Source organism: Salarias fasciatus, chromosome 3, assembly GCF_902148845.1.
Source record: "Salarias fasciatus chromosome 3, fSalaFa1.1, whole genome shotgun sequence".
In the NCBI taxonomy this organism is placed as follows: Eukaryota; Metazoa; Chordata; class Actinopteri; order Blenniiformes; family Blenniidae; genus Salarias; species Salarias fasciatus.
The window spans coordinates 18,779,982-18,803,285 of record NC_043747.1 but is presented as its reverse complement, the minus strand read 5'-3'; the positions used below and the strand labels follow the sequence as shown (position 1 = coordinate 18,803,285).

At 46.4% G+C, this 23,304-nt stretch overlaps 2 protein-coding genes across 8 annotated transcripts in view; one reads left to right on the top strand and one right to left on the bottom strand.

Annotated features, from left to right (window-relative positions):
- The window catches only part of LOC115386028 (GTPase IMAP family member 7-like), a 632,686-nt gene that overhangs the window by 97,740 nt on the left and 511,642 nt on the right, over positions 1-23,304 (top strand). For 2 of the 7 annotated variants that reach the window (XR_003931245.1, XM_030088210.1), the window contains exons 1-2: positions 15,644-15,773; positions 16,897-17,016. The exons of 3 other annotated variants lie outside the window; for them this stretch is intronic. Coding sequence is in view for 2 of the 4 variants with exons in the window: in XM_030088210.1 (XP_029944070.1) it covers positions 16,951-17,016 (66 nt within the window). In the remaining 2 variants the exon portion in view is untranslated. Of the gene's footprint in view, positions 1-15,643; positions 15,774-16,896; positions 17,017-23,304 lie in introns of those variants that run through there. 2 more of the 7 variants (XM_030088211.1, XM_030088214.1) reach the window with 2 other exon arrangements.
- On the bottom strand, positions 1,572-9,983 carry LOC115386031 (GTPase IMAP family member 4-like). The gene is made up of 3 exons (XM_030088219.1): positions 9,847-9,983; positions 9,347-9,475; positions 1,572-2,733 (listed from the first exon to the last, which is right to left on the bottom strand). Exons 2-3 carry the CDS (start codon positions 9,393-9,395, stop codon positions 1,652-1,654), a joined length of 1,131 nt encoding a protein of 376 aa, XP_029944079.1. The 5' UTR covers positions 9,396-9,475; positions 9,847-9,983; the 3' UTR covers positions 1,572-1,651.

The window sequence follows — 23,304 nt, the reverse complement described above, 5'->3', positions numbered from 1 at the left end:
AAAATCTGAACTTGATTATTAACAGTAAGAACTACAAGAAAGTCAATTTAATGTTTCCTGTTCACTTGCCATTGTGTGACTTTACTTTTCTGGTTTAAATGGCCTGAAAAAACAAAACATTGTGACATAACAGGATGTGGTGTATTTCTCCAGATACTCAATTTTTATACATGTTTTAGTTGGATTAAAGACAAAAGACACTACTAAGAGCAGATGGATTATTTACTGGCTTTGATTATTCAAACATAATATAACTGTTAAAAAAAAAAGAAAAGAAACACAAATGATTTCAGTTTATTTTTTTTTCAGAAAAAGGTTTTGATATACAGTTGGAAACTTTGTTTTGAATGAGAAAAAAACAGATCATAATGTTAAAATGCTTTTTGCTGAGTGAAAATAACATCACTACGTTGAAAAGTAAATGAAGCAAAACTATTCCTATAGTATATAGTTATATATATAACTTATTGTTCCTATATCTATTCAATTCATTCAGAGACTTTGTATTTACAACTTTAGACAAAAAATTAAATGATCAATTTGTAGATAAACTCAAAGACATTCATGCACAAAGTGAAGGAAAACAGTTATGGTTTTGGAATCTGAACCATTTACAAATCAGTTTCCATGTAAAAGAAGAAAACAACAAAAAACTGAATTCAAACAAGATATCCTTTGATAAAATCTCTTTCAGAGACCAGGACTGATTTTGAAGATGAACAACGGTAATTTATTGAATTAATGTACAACAATAGATATGTATAGAAGGTGTGCAACATGTTCACTTAACTCCTGATTTACAGTGGGAGTGGACACATGTTGATTTGTCAAAGTGAATGAAATTGTTTCATTACTTTCATTTCTCTATATCATCAAGAACCCAAATTAAACTATTTGTCATAACATTCAGAGGTATCTCGTCGTCCCCACTTGTCATTGATTAAATATTGATGGAAAGAAAACTTGACAAATTATCATTGTTTTAGAATGACCTAAAAGAAAAAAAAATTGATTCATTCTCGATTGAGTTTTGCTCTCACGATACTGATAGTGTAACTTTACATTTTCTTTCCTTTTTTGGGACTATTTTCATGATGGAATCATCTCAAAGGTGTTACCTGTTTTTCAAACAACTGCAAAGAAAAAAAGTGTATCTGTAATATACACTTATCTCTGTATATATGTATATATGTATATATGTATATATGTATATGTGTGTGTCAAGAAGGTCCTGAGTTCAAATACCGGCCGGGGCTCGGGGCCTTTCTGTGTGGAGTTTGCATGTTCTCCCCGTGTGTGCGTGGGTTCCGTCCGGGTACTCCGGCTTCCTCCCACGGTCCAAAAACATGCATGGTAGGTTAATTGATCACCCTAAAATTGCCCCTCGGTATGAATGTGTGAGTGAATGGTTGTTTGTCTATATATGTCAGCCCTGCGACAGACTGGCGAACTGTCCAGGGTGTACCCCGCCTTCGCCCACAGCAGCTGGGATTGGCTCCAGCCACCCGCAACCCCGAAAGGGATAAAGCGGCGGAAAATGAATGAAATGAATGAATGAATATATGTGTGTGTGTGTGTGTGTGTACAAATCACCTGAAAGGTTTATTGTTTTGTCGGATTTTTTTTTTCTTTTTATCAGAGGTATGCCTCTCTATTCGGCCTTTGTTTTTCTCTGTGTGTTTAATGATTCACATGTTGTCTCGGCTGGATACACTTCAACCTCTTCAACTGAATCTGTTTCAACAAGTTCATATTCCGCAGGACGTCTACGAGCTGCTGCTACAACACCTCTGACAGTTGCCCCTGCTGCACCAGCTCCAGCAGCTAACCCCACAACAGATCCAACAGCTGCTCCAGCAGCAGCTCCAGCAGCTACCCCTGAAGCAGCTCCAGCAGCTACCCCTACTGCAACTCCAGCAATTGGTCCTGCAACAATAACAACACCAAGAAATACTGCAACAACCAATGCAACCTTTCCTGGATGACCAACAAAAGCTGCCAGCAAATCTTCTGTGTCAAAACCAGCTGTCTTCTTGAGGAAAGTGTCAGAGACATTTTTCTTTGCCTCCTCTCTGGATCCGGTTCGCTCCGTCTCTTCTCTGATGTTTCTCTCCACTGCTTGCAGCAACTCATTGGTGTAGCATTCTCTTCCATTTTGCTCCACCAGTTGATTGATTGTGCTGAGCAACTGTGTGATCTGGACCTGGTTGTTTCTGTAACGATCTTGCTGGTTGTTGTTCCAGTATTTATTATCAACAACATGACAGCGGCCACCACATTTTTCTGAAAGCTCTTTCAGATCCTTGTTTTCACTGACAAACTGTTTGATCGTCTTTCCCTGAGGAAGCTGGTCACCATGAGTGAAGACCAGTATAGCATATTTAAAAGCCTTGTCAGAAAATAACTTTTCTATTTTAGTAATCACCTGGATCTCAAGCTCAGTGTATTTCTCCACTTTGAGGAAAATGAGAAAAGCATGAGGTCCAGGTGAGCACTCTGTGATACTCTTCACTATCTCAGGTTTGAGCTTTGCTTCATCCATGCTGGTGTCAAAGAAACCAGGAGTATCAACCACTGTGATTTCTCCATTTCTTTTGGTGGCTGCCTGACATTTACTTGTACCAGAGTTTGCAGAATCGTCCACATCAAATTTAGGTTCTCCGATCAAGGCGTTGCCAAACTTGCTTTTTCCTGATCCAGTTTTTCCCAGCAGGACGACTCTCAGTGGTGTTGCTAGAAGAAAATAAGAAACTGATATTAGTATTACTGCTCATATGGACGTATTTCTTACATTTGTGTTACATTCAAAATGTGTTTTAGGGAGTTTTTCCTTTCCACAGTCGCTTATGCTTGCTCATGTGGATCTGTTGGGTTTTCTCTGTAAAAATATCAAGAAACGACTATGTTGTAATTGGCACTTCATAAATAAAGCTGAATTGAATTGAATTGAATTTTAAGTCAGAAATTTCAACAAACCATCCAACTCAAATGACCACATTGGTCGTTTTGTTTTTCATGCCCCAAATTACAAGCAACAGTTGTGTTTCTGAAATCAGTGACTCCTCGTTGCCATGTAAAAAACATCAAGACCCCCCTCCTTTTTTTTAATGAATAAGTTGTTCTTAAAAGCAGTTCAATTTAACCAAAAATAAGATTCTCTGCATTGAATCACGACTTCAGTTGGCACCAGCCGTTGGGGTGCATTATTGCCAAAGCTGTGTGATTGATACACCCCACTGTATCCACATCCTGCTCCAGTCACATTCTTCCTTGTCCTTCTCTATGTTCCCATTGTGCTTCAGACTCCCAGTTCCCCACTCCTTCCTAACAACAATGGCAGGCAGGGCCGGTCCGGAGCGCGCCCTGAGGGGGTGCGGGGGGGTGCCGAGCGATGCCGAGCAGTGCGGTGCGACGGAGTGCCCAGAGCGGGGCGGCGCAGAGCGGTGCTCACACGGAAAACACAGAGCGTGGGGGCGCCCCTTGTACGGCCACGGCGCCAGTCACCCCCCCCCCCCCCCCCCCCCCCCCCCATACACTGCACCCTAAACGGCCGTCTAGTTCGCCTATGCCTAGGACCGGCCCTGATGGCAGGTGTCACAGCACCTAAACATGACCCTAAGCCCCCTACATTCCCTTAATCCTACATCCCGTCCTAATCAGGCCTGTCTCTCTCAGATACCTCAGCAGACTGCAACTCTCATTAGTCAACAGATTCCCAAGGTCCATTACTTCTCCCTCCTGAAAAACTCTAACCTTAAGTTGCTCTCTTTCAGTGGAGTATTTCTCACATCTGAAAACAGTGTGATCCACCAACTCTTCAGTTCCACAGTACGCACAGTCCAGAATGATGTTTATTGACCAAATACAGTATCTTATTGAACCTTTTATGGCAAAGCCCCAATCTGGCTAGTCCTAGTAGGTCGGTGTCTAATCGGGGCTAATCAACACTGACTCTGCCTCGAGGCTTCTTTTACTTAACTTCTATGTACAGAAATTACCTGGGGTGGGGTGTCACCAGGAGACACTGGCTGAGTCATCCGACCCGACCAGACATTACCAGACACTGGATTCGACTGACTTGCTTGTGTTATTTTCAGTAGTGTACCACATGCGCGCGCACACACACACACACACACACACACACACACACACACACACACGCCCAGTCTTGTATTTCTATCCTTGTGGGGACCGTCCATTGACTCCCATTCATGTCTGGCCCCTAACCCTGACCCTTACCCTAACCCTAACCCACACCACAACAAAGCCTAACCCTAAAGAAATGTTTTTGCACTTTTACTTTTTTCAGTAACAACAACATGGTCAAGAAAACACTGTTTCTCCTACTTAGGACCGGAAAAAGGTCCCCACAAGGCACGTCGTTCCACGTTTTGCTATCCTTGTGGGGACATTTGGCCCCAACAAGGATAGAAATACGAGAACACACACACACACACACACACACACACACACACACACACACACATCTAAAACTGCTCTCAATATGGCTACTCCACATTGCAAGTAATCCCACTCCAGCTGAATGGAGCTGCAGCAGCATCAGGTGAAACAGTGGTTCTACGCTGAGGTGTGGGACCCCTGAGAGGGACACCAGAGGTCACAAGGTCAGAAAATTATTATTTTTTTTTGTTCTAAGGTTGTCAAAGCAATATGTATACACACCAAAGAAGAACAGAGCAGAACGAGAACAAATACAGCCTACCAATGAAAATATTAATTTTAGGAGGACTTGAATTGGTTGCTCAATTCACTGAGTTTTAGTATTTTGTCTGTCAGTATTGCTGTTAACGGAAGTGTAAGGAATGTAGTTGTAGTGATTTTTACCTCTGCCAGGAGGTTATGTAATCACATCGGTTTGTTGGTTGATTGGTCTGTTAGCAACATTACAGAAAAAGTAATGGACGGATTGCAATGAAACTTTGTGGAAATGTGGGTCTTGGGCTAACTTAGAATCCATTAAATTTTGGTGATGATCGGGATCACTGTCTGGATCCAGGAATTTTTTCAGGGATTCTTTATCATTGAGAGAAAAAGGCAGTCTTCCACACAGTTGGGCAGGCCCGCCGACAGGGGGCGTGCGGCATGCGGCGCGGCTTGGTGACTGATTTGACCTGTGGCGGAGGTCTGCGCTCTCTGAGTGCAAATTCTAGTTTTTTTATTCAATAGTTCAATCAATCACCAGAACAATTTGAAGAATACTCAACTACTAAAATAATTGACTGCTGCAGCCCTGCCGGTGACACAGCTGGTGATGGAGAGTGAGAAGTTAGCTGCGAGTGAGCTAAATTTTAAAAACACATTGAAATTAAAATTGCAGACCCATGAAATTTAATGCAATTAAGTACAAATGCTATGTCTATTTTTAGTAATGTTAAACATTTTTAGTTTTCATTGTCGGTTTGATCATTCTACTTAAAGTGTAGCATTGAGGTCATAGTGGATGATGAGGATACTTGAGTGCATATTGACCTGTGTTCCTGATACCTTTGTCCAATCCATTCACATACATTAATGGAGACAAAATATTAGGAACAATTTATGTTATCTAAATATTCACTCCAGTATACCACCACCATACTTAAACAACAAACATATTGTAGCGACGAGCGGCGACTTCGAGTAGGAAGATGAGGCGGAGATTGCTCTGTTGCTCAACCCAGCTTTATTGTGATAACAACCAAGCACAGGGAACATTTCACACACCAACACCGAGACAACATCATGGGGGCCGTAGGCCCCAGGTCACTCCCCAAGTAACCCCCTTGACCCACGGTCCGACACATGTGTAAATAAAAGGACACAAACAGCACATAAGAATAAGCGAAACATAACCATAATGAAAGGAAACACAAATAAACCACAAAACACACAGAAATGGCCCGGAACGGCCTCCGAACTCAGTCCCGTGTCCCATAAGCCCTTGCGGCTTCACACACAGTTCTGGGGCGGCGGCTCTCTAGTGCCCCTAGCGACCCCCGCGGTCACGACACAGCCCCCACCCAAGGGGTTTAACGTCCCCGAAACCCCATTAGTCCCAGCAACAAAGGTCTTCAAAAGGGTCCAACAGTCCAGGCTGCGTCCGGCGGTGCGAAACACAATGCGGACCCTCCGGCGCTGGTCCCAGCCGAGGGTCCGCGCCAACAGTCCCAAGTCTCTCGCCCCCCCCCCACCAGGTGGCTCCAAATGCCGGTACAGGGAGAGCCGGTTAAGGTGAAAGGCTACCATGCGCCTGCGCTTGCATCTCCTGACCCAGGGCGGTCTCCCTCGGGCAGACCATGGACAGGAGACACAGCGGTGAACATGATGCTGCGCAACCTCGCAGCATCCGGCCCCCACTGAAACATGGGCTGCATGCAGGACCCGGGAGGCCCGGTCTTTGCCGTGGGCCGCAAAGATGTCTCGACGCCGCCCCAGTTCGTTGACCGCTTCGGCGGTCCCAGCGGAGAGGCTGCACGGTGGCAGCGGTGAGGCTTCTGACGTGGGGCGGCCACCAGGGGGGGTGGCCTCGGCAAGGCGCTGTCTCTCAGCTTTTTGAAGGGGGCGGGGCTCTGCTCCCGCTTGGTGATTGGTGCCCGCTCTGCAGGAGCGGATTCGGCCTCTCGCTCAGCGGACGTAGTTGACGACTGCTTCTCGAAGTGGGCGGAGTCATCAGTTTCTCTTGTACAGCGTCTTTTTCGGCTTGACCGACGCTTGCAATCCTGGGTCCCAAGGAAGATGCTTCTCTCTGTGGTGTCCACGCAGCAGGACCAGTGCAGCTCCTCGGCCTGACCGCAGCTCTCCACCAGTGTGTACCCTGGGGCCGACCCCGGCCTCAGCAGGGGTCGGTGGCCGGCTTTCTCATAGCGCCACCCCGCTTCTCAATCGCCAGAGCTCGCCTTTTCGGGGCCGGCGCCAGGCAGTTTCTCACGATGTGGCCTGGTTCACCACACTGATAGCAGCCGAAGGGGAGCCGGTTGTATTAAAAATACTGGTCTCCCACGGCGAATCTGAGGAAGTTCCTGTGCCTCCTCAGAATGGGAATGTGGAAGTCGGCGTCCGTGAGGTCGACCAAGGTCATCCAGTCCCGGGGACGGACGCTCTCCAGGAGGTGTTTGACCATCGGCATACGGAACCTCCTGGTGGCCACATGAGCGTTCAGGACTCGCAGATCCAGAATGGGTCTCATCCGTCCGCTCTTCTTCGGAACAGAGAACTAGGGGGAGTAAAAGCCCGAATGTGCCTCTTCCACGCTCAGCTCCATTTCCGCGCCCCAGCGTAGGAGCAAGAACACCTCTGCTTCGAGAGCAGCCGCCCCTGCAGGGCACGCGAGCTGCGTACGAAGGATCCCGTTGAAAAGAGGTGGGCAACATGCGAACTGCAGGGCGTAACCGCATCTCAGCATCCTGGACAGCCAGGGTGAGAGTGGACCCAGCATCGCACACCATGTCTGGAAGTGGAGAATCAGCAGCTGTACCACGACCATGGCCGAAAGGGGCGGCCCACCCGTCCTCCCGGCCTCGGGAGATGGGGGGCCCCTGGCGAAAGGGCTGCGCTCCTCTCGTTCGTAACGCCAACAATGCCGGGGTCCATGCACATCGTGGCGGGGACGAGAGCCGGCATGACCCCAGCACCCTGAGGATCTATTGTGCTCACGCAGGGAGATCATGCGGAGAACACAGTTTGGGGCGCTTACGGGCTGACAGAGAGTCCCCGGCAGCACCCCTGATGTGCGTCCTGTACGGCGAGAGGGCGTGCGAGCCTGGTTTGCCGATACGATTCACTCCCGCAGCCACAATGCGGCGAGCCGAGCGCTGAGCCCGACGCACTCCTCTCTTGAGCAAGGGGTGTACTGGCTTCATAGCTTAGCACAACGGCGGGAAGCGTCTGGCGGAGCGAGCACGGCGGGGGGAACACCAGAGGCACGCTCCATACAGCTCCGCCAGGAGACTGCGGCCGAGGGCTGCTGCTTGTCAGGGAGCCCGGGCGCCGCCACGAGCATGCTGCTCACCTCAACACTCCGCTTATGAGGTAGCGGAGGGAGGGAGGGAAGCGGCTGTAACATGACCATGGCCGAGGGAGGCGGCCCACCCGCCCTCGCGGCCTTGGGAGATGGGGGGGCCCCTGGCAAAAGGGCTGTGGACGGGGCGTCCCAAGAAGCGGCGTGGGCGGCCGCTCGGGGCCACGCACCAGCACTTTGCTGTTGCCGAAGCTGGTGGAGGTGGTGTAGTCCCGAGACACTTATCCGAGTGGCGGCCGGCAGGGCCACCAACATTGGCAGGGGGGGCAGCATGCACTTGAAATTGCAATTTTTGTGTAGTGTGTGTGTGTAGTGGTGGCCCAGCTACCACCGTGTGTTTGGACATATGAAACTATAGTTCATACAAACATCTCCACAAATTCAAAAATTTCAAGTTTTAATTGTCTGAAAGTAGAAATGCAAATGCCACTGTGGATAAAAAAAATTGGCAGATGACCAGTGTTGCACGTACAGCTGCACTGCTTGTTTGGTGGCCACAGGAACTCACATATGATTGACTCTGTAACCCGGAAGCAGTGTTGGTCGAGCCCCGCCCACCAAAGTTGTTCTGGCGTGGAACAACTAATTTTGAAAGAAAAAACCTTGATGAGGACTTTGTTGATGGAAATGACAGATTGCTTTCAGGCAATACTTCTTCAATGACAGATGTAAAATTTTAATATTTTAACTATGTCACTGTGAAATTCTTACTTATTGCACCTTTAACTATTGATTGTAATTTGGGCTTGAAATAATGACTAATGACCAGTGTGATCATTTTCTGTCAGAGGACAGTCTCCAGAAATGTCAAAACATTACAGACTTCTTGATGTTATTGTTGTATTTCTGAACAGGTTTTTGAATAACTGACATATTTTTGCTGACTTACACATATTTCAGTGTTTTCCACTCCCTGGAATTGATATGATAATGCAAGATGGTTTGCTTTATGCTTCTCATCATAAAGAAGAACAATTGAATTTCTTTGTCATGTGCACAGTGGTGTTGTTGACAACCTGGATAAGCAGTGACTTTTACTTCCGCAACAGAATATCTTGTTGAAAATGTTATGTAATGTGTAATAATATGCTGCTATATTTCACCCAAACTATTATCAGAATTTCTCCCCCCAGACTACCACATTAGTTTTTGAGTTTAGTGCCCATATGATCTCAGGAGCTATATTGTCGGGGGCATTATGAAAACAGGTCCTGGATGATGGGACAGACTGAGAACAGTTCAAAAGCCATTACACATGCATTCATGTGCACTGTACACATTAAACAAATACAGAAAAACAGTAAGTCCATTTTCCAGTGTGTGTCCTACCTTCCATTTGGAATTGGTGCAAATTCAGAAGAAATTCAGAAGACATCATGATTGTGAGCTTTTCTGACTTGGCCTCTTGCTCTCACTTGCTTTCTCTGTGGTCGTCAGATTATTTTTTAACACTGCAGTCTGATCAAACAAACACAATGAAGAGCAATTATACATATTCAATTGAGTCTCTTCTGTTTTAAAACAGGATAGGAAACATGCTGTGCTGCTGGAAAGCAATTTAAAACTGAAAATGCAGCGCGAGACTGTGTTATGTCCTTTGATTCACTTCAAGGATATTTCTGTGTTTCATTTAGAATTTTTCATTGTAAAACACACACACACACACACACACACACACACACACACACACACACACACACACACACACACAAAATTGTATTTCTGTCGTTGTGAGTGCATACAAAGCCAGAAAGCCTTCCTTCAGAATATTATTTGGATGAGAACATTTAAACCCAATTAACATAACATAGAGGATAAATGTGTCCTACCTTCTATTCAGTCCAAAAGATGAATCTGTACGAATATGAATGTTTCAAGAAAGTGTCCTGAGCTTACTTGGTTTACTTGTCTTCTTGCTCTGACCTGCTGTTTCTGTTGTAGGTTGCTGTTTTAATCTCGTTGTTGTGGATGCAATCTGACAAGAGCCAAACTAGGCGGTGCAGATTCCATTTATAGTAAACACTGCTTCATTTCCTGTCTGCTGTCAGGTGATTTCCAGTAAGTCCTTTGCACAGTCCTTTTGCTGGTTCTGACATGTCATCATGCACTGAAAAAGGAACTTGGTGAATTCACTTAATTCAATAGCGGACATTGGTTACACTCATAACTTTTTGCTTTGGCAGCAACTGAAAAAAAGTGTTAAATCAACTCAAGTTGTTCACATTGAATTAACCTGTGTATTTTGTGTTGATAAAATGTGATTAAACATGTTTAGATGAAGTTCTACTTTGTGCGGTGCTTAGCCCACCTACGGGCTTTGCTATTGGTACTCTCCTCTGGCGCCAGCCAACCACCAAGACAAATCCGAAACCTACGCACCAATCCCCTGTGGGCACTGGCACACTGCCACACCCCTCACCAAGGGGATATATTCAGCGCATGCACGCTCCACTTCCTTCTTCTTTCTCAGCCCTTGAGACTTTCGAAGCCACTTCAAGAATCAGAAGATTTCAAGATGGACAAGACAGCCCGTGACGAGTCGCCATCTGGCGTCGGGCCTCTCACCTGCCGCGGCTGTGGCACAGTGCTCCGAGAGCAAGACCGCCACGAGCGCTGCTTCACATGCGTCAGCTGGCAGCATCACCGCCAGCGGGCATCCTGCCCTGCCTGTCCTGCCTTACCGCTCGAGGAATCTGAACGGCGAGTGGCATTTATGGGCGCCGTTTCCCCGACTCCCACCGGGACGGGTGGGCCGCCTATCTTGGCCATGGTCATGATACAGCCGCTGATGCTCCACTTTCAGACATGGTGTGCGATGCTGGGTCCGCTCTCAACCTGGCTGTCCAGGATGCTGAGATGCAGTTACGTCCTGCAGTTCGTGTGTTGCCCGCCTCTTTTCAACGGGATCCTTCGTACGCGGCTCGCGTGCCCTGCGGGGGCGGCCGCTCTTGAAGCAGAGGAGTCCTCGCTCCTACGCTGGGGCGCGGTAACGAAGCTGAGTGCGGAAGAGGCACATTCAGGCTTTTACTCCCCCTACTTCTTGGTTCCCAAGAAGAGCGGTGGGATGAGACCCATTCTGGATCTGCGGGTCCTGAATGCTCATGTGGCCATCAGGAGGTTCCGTATGCTGACGGTCAAACACCTCCTGGAGAGTGTCCGTCCCAGGGACTGGATGACGTCAGTCGACCTCACGAACACCTACTTTCACATCCCCATTCTGAGGAGGCACAGGAGCTTCCTTAGATTTGCCGTGGGAGACCGGAATTTTCAATACAACCGGCTCCCCTTCGGCTACTCCCTCACTCCACGCACCTTCACCAAGTGTGTCGAAGCCACGCTGGAGTCCCTCTATCGTTGTGGTCTGAGGATCCTCACTGACATCGATGACTGGCTGATACTAGTGCCCTCTTATCAGGAGGCAGTGGAGCATACGGCCCAGGTCCTGCACCACACTGAACTCCTGGGTTTCGTGGTGAGCCGGGACAAGAGCGCGCTCATCCCAGGTCAGCAGATGGCTTGTCTGGGGTTGGAGCTGGACGCTCTCACCATGATAGCCCGCCTCTCAGAAGAGAGGCGAGTGTCTCTCCTGTCGACCCTGAGGTCTCTGATCGCGGTGCCCGCAGCTCGGGTCCACCAGATCAGGACCATCCTGGGTGTGATGGGTGCGGCCCATCCTGTGGTTCACCGTAGCCATACAAGGGGCGCCCAGCTGTATGTTCTTTGAACTGATTATTCCACCTGAACCTCAGCCTGCTTTTACAAAGGTAGAAAGGAGGATCATCACTGAAACCACAGCTGAAATATTCTGTGCCCTGTTTGACACCTGTGACCTGACTCAATGCACTGATACTGATGGCTTTATGTGCTGTTTTAACTCGCTCTGCGGCTCCGTTATACATCGAGTGGCACCACTAAAATCTAGCCATGTCTCCAGAAAGCAGTCATCTCCCTGGTTAAACAACAACATCCTGAGCCAAAAAAGATTGTGTCGAAAAACTGAGCGCCTCTGGAAATCCAAGAAGCTTGAGGTTCACAGACTACATCTCAGGGATTTAATGTCCTCCTGAAATAAAACCATTAAGGAGGCAAGATCCAAATACTTTGCTGAATTGATAACATCAAATAAGAAAAATCCTAAATTGCTATTTGACACCATAAGCTCCATTGTGTCACCTGCTTCGCTGGCTGCTCCTGTGCACTGTAAGGCTGACAGTAATGACTTTTCAACCTTTTTTGTTGACAAGATCAGAACCATAAAAGACAAAATCCCAGCACCTTACGACAGTCCAAGTCGTATCGAACCACCTTTGCATGTCTGGTCCTCCTTCACTCCTGTATGCTTTGAAGATGTCTCAGCACTGATGGGGAAGACGAAACCCTCCTCCAGTTCTGTAGCTGTTTTAACGACATTTAAGCTCACTGTGAACGCTTTTGACACAATCGGACCATGGGTGACCAAAATGTTCAACCTGTCACTCGCTTCTGGTGTTTTTCCTTCCACCTTCAAGCATGCAGTCGTAGAACCTAAACTTAAGAAACCTAGCTTGGACCAACATGAACTCAAAAACTACAGGCCTATATCTAAACTCCCCTATTTGTCCAAACTGTTAGAAAAGGTGGTGAAACAGCTCACATCTTTTTTACAAGCGTATGGCATCTATGACATTTTTCAGTCAGGCTTTCGCAAACAACACTCCACAGAGACTGCGCTACTAAAAGTGTCCAGCGACATCCTGATGTCAGTCGACTCAGGGAGGTGCAGAGTGCTGGTCCTAGTGGACCTGTCTTCAGCCTTTGACACAGTTGACCATCAGATCCTGATAAACAGGCTGCAGGACCTGATTGGCCTGTCAGGTCCAGTGCTCAAATGGTTCTCCTCATGTCTGACTGGTAGGAGCTTCAGTGTGTCAGCCAACAACATCATGTCTGAGCCAGCCAGCCTGCAGTGTGGTGTGCCTCAAGGCTCAGTTCTGGGACCCTTCCTGTTCCTTCTGTATTTGCTTCTTCTGGGTCAGATAATCCAGCAGGTCAGTGATGTCTCGTACCACCTATTTGCAGACAACCTGCAGCTGTACTGCTCCTTCAAGGCCTCTGAAGCCCACAAACTGAGCTCCCTAATAAACTGCTCATCACTAATCAAGCAGTGGCTAAGAGACAACAGCCTCTAACTAAACTCAGACAAAACAGAGACCGTCATCATTGCCCCAGACAGGGCCATCCCTGCTATTGAGCGGCACCTTGGTGATCTGATCAGAGCTCCTCAACCAAAACTGAACTGAGGAACCTTGGGGTGACCGGCCCACTCTAGATCCCCACCTACCTATGCATTTTTTTTAATCATTTCAGAATCTATATTTCAAATATATGTCAACAGATGTCCAAAAATTTAAATAAAATAAGAGAATGTGCTTTCTCATAACACTATCATCTGTTTTTCAAAGAAACATGGCCAACCCTTAAACATGAATAAGCACCTGAGCCGTGCTTTGGTCTCTGCCACTTTGTTTATGAGAAGATTACTGTCCAAAGACAAAGGATCTCATTCTCAGTGCTCATGAACACAGACGTCTCAAGTTGTTTCTGGGTCAAAGGGCTCCTGTGCTGTTTTTAATGATTTTTGCTGATGAACTGCTGTCACAGGATACTTGTGTGATGGACAGTGTTAATAGCAACTTGTAGGCCTGTTCAGTCACATGGTAGACATCAGTGAGCAGAAACTGAGAGAGAATGAGATGAGCACAATGATGTTACTTTCATCCTCTGTGCTTTTCAACAGTGGGCTTTGTGTATTTACTATCTTACTTTTAATGATTAAAAAAAGATATCACTGGTCACTCCTGCGGTTCAGGTACAGAAAGTGGTATTACTGGAAGTAATGCTGGCTTGTTCATACACTGCTATGACAGCTCAGCTGTTCTTCCATCCTGACAGGATCAATCGCTCATCACCACTGGCTGCTGCTCTGCTTCAGTCACATTTTAAACATGATCTAAATTCTCAGCTCAAATCTCCCCAGTTTATAAAGCCTTCTAATCTAACATTGTGTACTACTGACTAGGGATGGGACGAGATCCCGTGTCACGAGATCTCGCGAGATCGCAATGCCGCGAGATCTCGCGAGATCGAATGCCGCGAGATTAAGTACGTTTATATAAAGGCAAAAACTCTTTATTAACTGGAATATTGACGGAATGATACATTACATGGCACACAGCCATATAAGCACGTGCAAAACCCTGAATGTGCTCATATTCATATTTAAAAACCCGGTCGAAAAGGACAAATACTGTTCTGCTCATGTTCTATCTGCAAGGAATCTTGGTCTTTTGAGTACACAAACTACTTGTGATACAGTTTAATTGATACGACGTAAAGAAAATGTGCGGAAACGGTCGTTCAGTTCTTCTCTTTTATTGAAAAAACGGTGCATCAATGAACATTTTACCACGTCTTACCGGCTCACACTCTTTTTCTAACGACATGCAGAGAGAGCCTGCAGCGGCTGCGGCGCCCTTCTTCCTCTGTGGTGTCTGTGTAAAATAAGGTTGAACATGCAAACAGCGCACCTAGTGGCATGAAGTGCAAATGCAGTCATGGCGTCGTTTGTGCGCCGCGGTTTGAATGGGAATAGGGGAACTCGGCGGCCGCCTCGGGCGCAGTGTAGAGCGGAGGGCAACGTGGCCGTACAAGGGGCACCCCGACCCGACACTCCATGCTCCGACGCTGCATGTGAGTACCGCGCTTCCCCCTACACCTCAGCACCAAACCAACACCCCCCCCCCCCGGTCTCATGTCGTCTCGATCTCGTGGACTCAATCTCGCGAGACATCTCGTCCCGTGACATTTGTGTCTCTTCCCACCCCTACTACTGACTGTACATTCACTGGGTTAAATAAACACAGTGAAAGGAATGGAATAAAACGGGACTCAAACTGAACTCATGAACATATGAAGCAGCATATGAAGCACCTCACACTAATGGCGGTGACGGAGGCAGAGGCGGGAGGGAGAACCGTCAATTCGAGGTGCGTGCGTGTGCTCCAGGGCCTGGGGTAAATGCGTGCCTGCGTGCCTGCGTGCCTGCGTGCCTGCGTGCGTGCGTGTTGGAATCCTCAGGCCGGATTGGACGGTTCGGCGGGCCAGATCCGGCCCGCGGGCCACCTACTGGGGAACCCTGACATACACCGTCAACAATGCTCCATCACCATAAACGCTTCAACAGCTGAACGTAGGCGCAAGAAGGAAGTGGGGACGTCTTCAACAATAAGAGCGCCACTTCAACATAAAAGCACACACACAACTTGAAGAATTCTTCTTTTTCTGTCTCCGTGCAAAAACACAAAATGCACAAGTTAATTCAATATGAACAACTTGAGTTGATTTAACACTTTTTTTCAGTTGCTGCCAAAGCAAAAAGTTATGAGTGTAACCAATGTCCACTATAGAATTAAGTGAATTCACCAAGTTCCTTTTTTCAGTGCATGATGACATGTCAGAACCAGCAAAAGGACTGTGCAAAGGACTTACTGGAAATCACCTGACAGCAGACAGGAAATGAAGCAGTGTTTACTATAAATGGAATATGCACCGCCTAGTTTGGCTCTTGTCAGATTGCATCCACAACAACGAGATTAAAACAACAAACTACAACTGAAACAGCAGGTCAGAGCAAGAAGACAAGTAAACCAAGTAAGCTCAGGACACATTGTTGAAACATTCATATTCGTACAGATTCATCTTTTGGACTGAATAGAAGGTAGGACACATTTATCCTCTATGTTATGTTAAGTGGGTTTAAATGTTCTCATCCAAATAATATTCTGAAGGAAGGCTTTCTGGCTTTCTTCATACTCACACCACCAAAATATGCTACAAGTGCAAAGTTAACTTCAACCAAATTTGAGAAGACTGCAACTGTGTGTGTGTGTGTGTGTGTGTGTGTGTGTGTGTGTGTGTGTGTGTGTGTGTGTGTGTGTGTGTGTGTGTGTGTGTGTGTGTGCGGATTTTTGTATGGTCGTGGGGACAAAATGTCCCCACAACATAGGAAAACCAGGCACAATGTCATTTGTGGGGACATTTCTTGGGTCCCCATGAAGGAAAACAGCGTTTTCTTGACCATGTTGTTGTTACTGAAAAAAATAAAAGTGCAAAAACATTTCTTTGGGGCTATGCATTGTTTTGGTGTGGGTTAGGGTAAGGGTTAGGGTTAGGGGCTACAAATGAATGGGAGTCAATGGAATGTCCCCAAAAGAGTGGGAAACCCAACACATGCGTGTGTGTGTGTGTGTGTGTGTGTGTGTGTGTGTGTGTCTGTGTGTGTGTGTGTGTGTGTGTGTTTTCTTGTAGATACTCAATTGCGCAGACCAGAATGAGTTTTTCACCAATAGAGTGAGAACATTTTTGAAAAGTGATGACATTTCTGTCTGTCCTCACCTTTCAACAGACCTTTTTGAGGGTTAAGACTTCATTTTTGGGTAAGGCTTAGAATTAGGTTTAGGGTATGGGTTAGGCATTTATTTTTGACTGTTAAGGTTACGGTAAGGGACAAGGAAAGCCATTATGTCAACGAGTGTCCTCACAACTACAGAAGTATAATTGTGTGTGTGTCACAGCCAGAGCCAAAGATTTTTGAGCAGAGGTGCTGCTGTTATGTTTAAACAACACTATTTTGTCAGTTAACCGAGAATGTGACATTTGTTTCATTTTTTACAGTGAAAAATTGAAAATTAAACACAGAAATATCCCTGAAGTGAACATAACACAGTCTTGTACTGCACTTTTTTTTTCCAGTTTTCAATTACTTTCTGGCAACTCAGCATATCTTATATCTTGTTTTAAAATGAAAGACACTCAATCTAACATGTATAAATATTCTTCAGTCTGTTTGTTTGATCAGACTGCAGCCAGCAAGAACAACATTAAAAAATAATCTGATGACAACAGAGAAAGCAAGATGTCTTCTGGATTTACACCGATTCTTCTTTCGGACCAAATGGAAGGTAGGACACACACGGAATGGACTTACTGTTTTTCTGTATTTGTTTAATGTGTACAGTGTGTAGCGGGTCCCAGCTTGGGCTCCGCAGGCAGATTTATAGAAAACCGGCTGAACGGAGTGCCCTGAAAATATTGAATTGAAATCAGTGAGACACGACAAGTGTTGCTCCTTCTCCATTCATCGGATTGTGAGCATCCATTGCTCTGCACCACTTAAAGGGTCACCGAATGAATGTTACTAGAATGTGCTGCCACCCTGTGTCCCTTCGGAGAACCGCATATCATGCACTTCCATTTGTCTCTTAATAATCACCCAGAATACAGAAAAATTACATTGTAACAGGGAAATAAACAGAAAGCAAAAACCTCAACAAAACATTTCTTTTGTGAGTATCACAAGTGCACATGATGGACTATAGAGGAACATTGAGAAATTTTCCATCCATCCATCCATCTATCCATTTTCTACCGCTTATCTGGGACCAGGCCATCTGGGCAGCAGTCTAAGTAGTGATGCAAAGACGTCCCTGTGACTAGACACCTTCTCCACGTCTCCCGGGAGGAATCCCAAGGCGTTACCAGGCCAGCCGAGAGACAAAGTCTCTCCAGCATGTCATGTCTCTTCCCTGGGGCTTCCTCCTGGTGGGGCATGCCCAGAACAGCTCCGCAGGGAGTCATCCAGGAGGCATCCTAAACAGATGCCTGAGCCACTTCAGCTGGCTCCTCTCGATGTGGAGGAGTAGCAGCTCTACTCCGAGCTCCTCCCTGGTGACTGAGCTCCTCACCCTATTTCTGAGGGAGCGCCCAGCCACCCTAAGAAGAAAACTCATTTCAGCCGCTTGTAGCCGGGATCTTGTCCTTTCGGCCATGACCCAAAGCTCATGACCATAGGTGAGGGTGGGAACGTAGATTGACCGGTAAATCGAGAGCTTCAGTTGAGCTCCTTCTTCACCACAACGGACTGATACAATGACTACATCACTGCAGCCGCTGCACCAATCCATCTGTCAATCTCACGCTCCATCCGTCCCCTACTCATGAACAAGACCCCAAGATACCTAAACTCCTCCACTTGGGCCAGGGTCTCACCACCGACCTGAAGAGGACAAGCCACCTTCTTCCGGTTGAGGGCCATGGCCTCGGATTTGGAGGTGCTGATCCTCAACCCTGTCATTTCACACTCGGCTGCGAACAGTGCATGCTGCAGGTCCAGGTTCCATGGAGTCAACACAACATCATCTGGAAAAAGCAAAGATGAAATCCTGTAGTCCCCAAACAAGACCCCCGCCGGCCCCTGGCTGCACCTAGAAATTCTGTCCATATAATGAACAGAACCGGTGACAAAGGGCAGCCCTGCCGAAGTCCAACATGCACCGGGAACAGGTCTGACTTACTGCCATGCAATGCAGACCAGAGTCTTGCTCCGGTCATACAGAGACCGGACGGCCCTTAACAATTGGCCCCGGACTACGTATCCCTGGAGCACCCCCTACAAGGCACCACGAGGGACGTGGTCGAACGTCTTCTCCAAATCCACCAAACATATGTGGACTCGTTGGTGGAACTCCCATGAGCCCTTGAGCACCCTATGGAGATGTATTTAGCTGGTCCAGTGTTCCATGTCCACGACGAACTTAGCAACCCACCCGGTGGCTTCAGCTCGAATGATGAGTGAGTCCGTCTTCCAGAACTCAGCCTCTGCTTCCTCCACAGAAGACGTGGCAATGAGATTGAGGAGGTTCTCGAAGTATTCCTTCCACAGTCTGATAATACCCCCAATGATCTGTCAGCAGCTCCCCACCTCCACTGTAAAGAGTGTTGGCTAAGACCTGCTTTCCTCAGGTGACAAATGGTTTGCCAGAATTTCTTCAAGGCTGACCAGTAGTCCTCCTCCATTGCCTCCCCAAACTCCTCCCAGACCTGAGGTTTTGCCTCCACAACCAATGAGGCTCCAGTTCGCTTGGTCTGCCGGTACCTGTCAGCTGCTTCGGGAATCCCACAAGCCAACAAAGACTCGATAGGGTTCACATTGACAGCAGCCCTTACTTCCGGTGTCCACCATCAGGTTCAGGGGTTGCCGCCACAGCAGGCGCCGGACACCTTATGATAGCGCCAAGCAGCTGCTAAGAAAATGGAGGTGGAGAACATGGTCCACTCAGACTCAATGTTCCCAGCCTCCCTTGGGATATGAGAGAAGCTCTCCCAGCGGTGGGAGTTAAAACCACGCTGACAGAGAGTTCACCAGATGTTCCCAGCAGACCCTCATATGTTTGGGTTTGTCAAGTCAGTCTGGTTTCCTCCTCCACTGGCGAATCCAACTCACCACCAGGTGGTGATCTATCGACAGCTCTGCTCCTCTCTTCACCCGAGTGTCCAAGACACACAGCCAGAGGTCAGATAACAGGACAATGAAGACAATCATCGACCTCTGACCTCGGGTGTACTGGTGCTCAGTGTTCTTGTGGACACCTCTGTGTTTGAACATGGTGTTTGTTCTGGACAAGCTGTGACTCGCACAGAAGTCCAATAATAGAACGCTACTCGGGTTCAGATCAGGGAGGCCGTGCGACCCAGTCTCCAAAAAGACCAGGTACTTTGCACTGCTGTTCGGCCCACAAGCAGATACAACAGCGAGGCGACTGTCCCCAACCCGGAGGTGCAGGGATGCAACCCTCTTGTTCACTGGGGTGAACTCCAACACATGGCAACTGAACTGTGGGGCTCCAAGTAAACCCACCCCAGCCAGCCACCTCTCATCGTGTGAATTGCCAGACAAGTGCAGAGTCCAGCTGTTCTCGAGAGATTGGGTTCCAGAGCCCAGACTGTGTTTGGAGGTGAGCCCGACTGTATCTGGCCAGTTCAAACTCCCCCACCAAGTTACAGGTGCTGTAGGCAGGATTTTGCTAGTCAATGCTAATTTTTCTGTGTTTTCTCTGTAATAAATGTTAGAGTATCCATTGATAATCCTTTAGGAGTGTAGCATAATTGCACTACCGCGAGGGCGCAGCGTTTCCATCTGACTCTGTTCTGAGCTGAAAAAGAATCTCGACAGCTCCAGGTATCTTTGACCAATCAAGAGAGCCCCTGAGGCTCTAACCGTGATTGGTCGAGGGGCGTTCGTCGCACGTTTTTGTGGGAGGGGCTTAACTTGCATAAGGGCGTGATGTCAGAGAAAACAGGACAGGATTGGCTGTGCTGGGTTTCAAATCGCCATCTTAGATGGGTCAAATTGCCATCTTGCTTAGGTATCCCTAAGCAAGATGGCGGAGATGCGGAATCCTGCCTACAGCACCTTTAAGGTGGCAGTTCCGGGGGTAGTGAAATCAATTCTGTGGCAGTTAATTCAGCACTCAACTTTTGTCTGTGTAGCCCAGGGATTAGCAACCCAAAATGTTCAAAGAGCTATATTGGACCAAAAAACAAACAAAAAAATATGTCTGGAGCTGCAAAAAATTAAGTCTTACATAAGCCTGATATGAAGGCAACACAGGCTGTAAGTGTATATTAGCTATATTAGCCTACTATCAAAATGACTAAGTAAGCTACAAATACATAAATAGCATCATGATTAAATGTTTATTTTCCCTGCAGCACATCCTGGAGAGAATGACACACCATGTGACTCCTCTGCTGTACGAGATTTGGTGCTTTAAACCGACACTAAGGAACTTTTCAACCTTAATAAAACATTTTAATATCTTTTGTGATGATACATCGACTTACAACTAGTTGAATGACCCCTCTGTCACGGGCTGAGGGCATCAGTATTGCTTTCACTTGGACTGAGCAGCTGTGAGGAGGGTGGTGGGAACCCTGCACACTAAAAAACTCCAAATGCGCGGACTGCTTTACGGCATGCGTCACATCATGATATAACATTGTTTAGCCACCATTAGATTCATTACCTCGTCGCTATCCATCCTTCACACAGCCACTGGAAACAAATGTAGGCGAGTTCAGTCCAACAGCATGCCACCGGGAGCAGCATTTTACGATGCCACGCGCTAGTCCTCATGGGAACTGTAGTATTCCTTCAGGCAAAACACTCCCGCTTTTGTCCACTGGCGCCGCCAAAATCAACGAAAACTGAAAGTTCCTTAGTGTTGCTTTAAGTTTAGCATTAATGTATTATGTTTTGTTGCATTGATTAAATTATAGAAATACAGTAAAGAAATCAGATTATTGGTGTCATTTTTATTTTGAGGATTTGAAAAAACAATAACAGAATGGAGTGCATAATAGGCCTCCTGTAATTTCAGACCTTCCCATGGAAATGAAGTACCAGTACAATCCTCTTCAAATTTCAATCATACAATCCTCGTCTCTTTTTCCATTATCTGGGTAACAGTGCAAATAACCTGCAGTTAAAACACAGCCTGCAAATACAAAAATAGAACAGCAGCCTTTTGAAAAGGTAAATAGGTTATATAAAAATGAAAATAAGCCAGTTTAATTTTGATTTCAGTGCATTTCTGTGCATTCTGCAAATGCCAAGTTAAGTTGCCTAAGTCAATGCAAATGAATAAAATGCAGAACAATCCTTTTCTCTTTTCCCCCTCGTGGCGGCAACAGGCACAAATGAACAGGCTAACAGTTGTAAATGAGTAATAATACAGCCTGCAATTAAAAGGCAGCTTGCTTAAAAAATTAAACAAAGTAGAATAGCTTTTCAAAAAAGTAAAGCATAAAATTAAGAAAAGGCAGTTTAAGTTCAATTTCTGTGCATTATCCTGTTCTCTTTAGTTTTCTGCAAATGTCAAGTATGTCAGTGCAAGGGTACAACGCAGCAGCGTCCTCTTCTCTTTTCCCCCTCCTATCTCAACAACAGGCAGCACAATACAAGCACAGCAATCCTCGGACCTGAGCAATAAAACACAATAATATCCCTAAGTGTCATTCCAAATACTGACAAAAACTGGAAATCTCTTCATAAAAACAGGAACTTTGTTACTAAATATGTGCCTATGACAGGATTGTGTTCTCACCCGTTTAATGTGACTTCTGTTTTTGGACACCACTGGACAGCTTCTCAACATTGGGCAATTAAGATAGAACTTTAATCTTCACAAGACTGCAAGACTATCAACATGTGCAGCACTTTGGGCAGAGTTTTCTGTATTTGATGTGCTATAGAAATAAACCTTGACCTTGACCTTGACCTTGAAGACTGCAAGCTCTCCTCTGTGAGGCGGGTGCAGTATTTGCACCTGCCATTTTAATGGCCCTTTCTTTCACCGTCTTCATCTCGGTTTTGTTTTTAAAGCCTGTAAATAGGTGATCTGATATTTTGATGAATGCATCTTTTATGTAATCACCATCTGTGAACGGTTTTGCTCGCTTTATTATCTCTCAGGTTGCAACAAAACTTGCAGCAGTAGTGGAGTTTGGAGATGTAATCCACGTCTTAAATCGATCTTTGCGCTCCTCTAATTTCTCCAGAAGTACTGCAATCGCACTTTTTCTCTCACTGCAAACTGGGTAGTCAACTGCAAATTTATCATGCCTTCCCTGGAAATGTCTTTCCAAATTACTCTTTTTGTTATTTGATAACTTCTCGTTACAAAGCAAACATGCAATCCATCCGCATTGGCAATGAAAGCAAATGATTCAGTCCTTTCTTTCTTTAATCCTCTGTTCTCATCCGCTATCATTCTCCTTTTACCTTTGGGATCCATGGCCCATGAGACAAACCCGCCGGTTAGTTTAAAACAGGCACCTGCCTGGCACCGCACCGCACTGAAACATTGTCACAGGCTATCACACAAATTTCTTTCTTTCTTTCTTTCTTTCTTAGTGTGAAAGAGAGAGTGACAGTTACAGTATCACATTCATACATTAGTTTTTGACAAAGTCTCGCCAGTAGTGTCTCTGCCACACCATGCACACCTGTGACACAGATAAGTTGGTCTACTGCAGAAAACTCCAAGCATAACTGTTGCAGACACCAGACCAAAAGTGGTGTCCAAACTGTGATGATTCACTCTCAAATCCAATCCAAGTGAAAACCAGGACACTTCAGGGCCGAACCCTTCAGCACCAATGACCAGCACCAGGATGATCCAGACTCCAGGCCAAGCTCAACACTTCTCTCCATCACAGTTCCAAATGTGAATTTCCCAGGATTTCGTATGAGTTTGGCAAATTTGTTTTGAGAATTTACCAACAAACAAGTTCTTTTAAACTAGTTTAACATTCTCACAGGTACATTATTTCTTTAGTTAACTGTTAGCAAAGGAAACACTTGTGTTTACCCCATGTTTGTTGAATTTAGATTTTGGATGAGCCCCCAA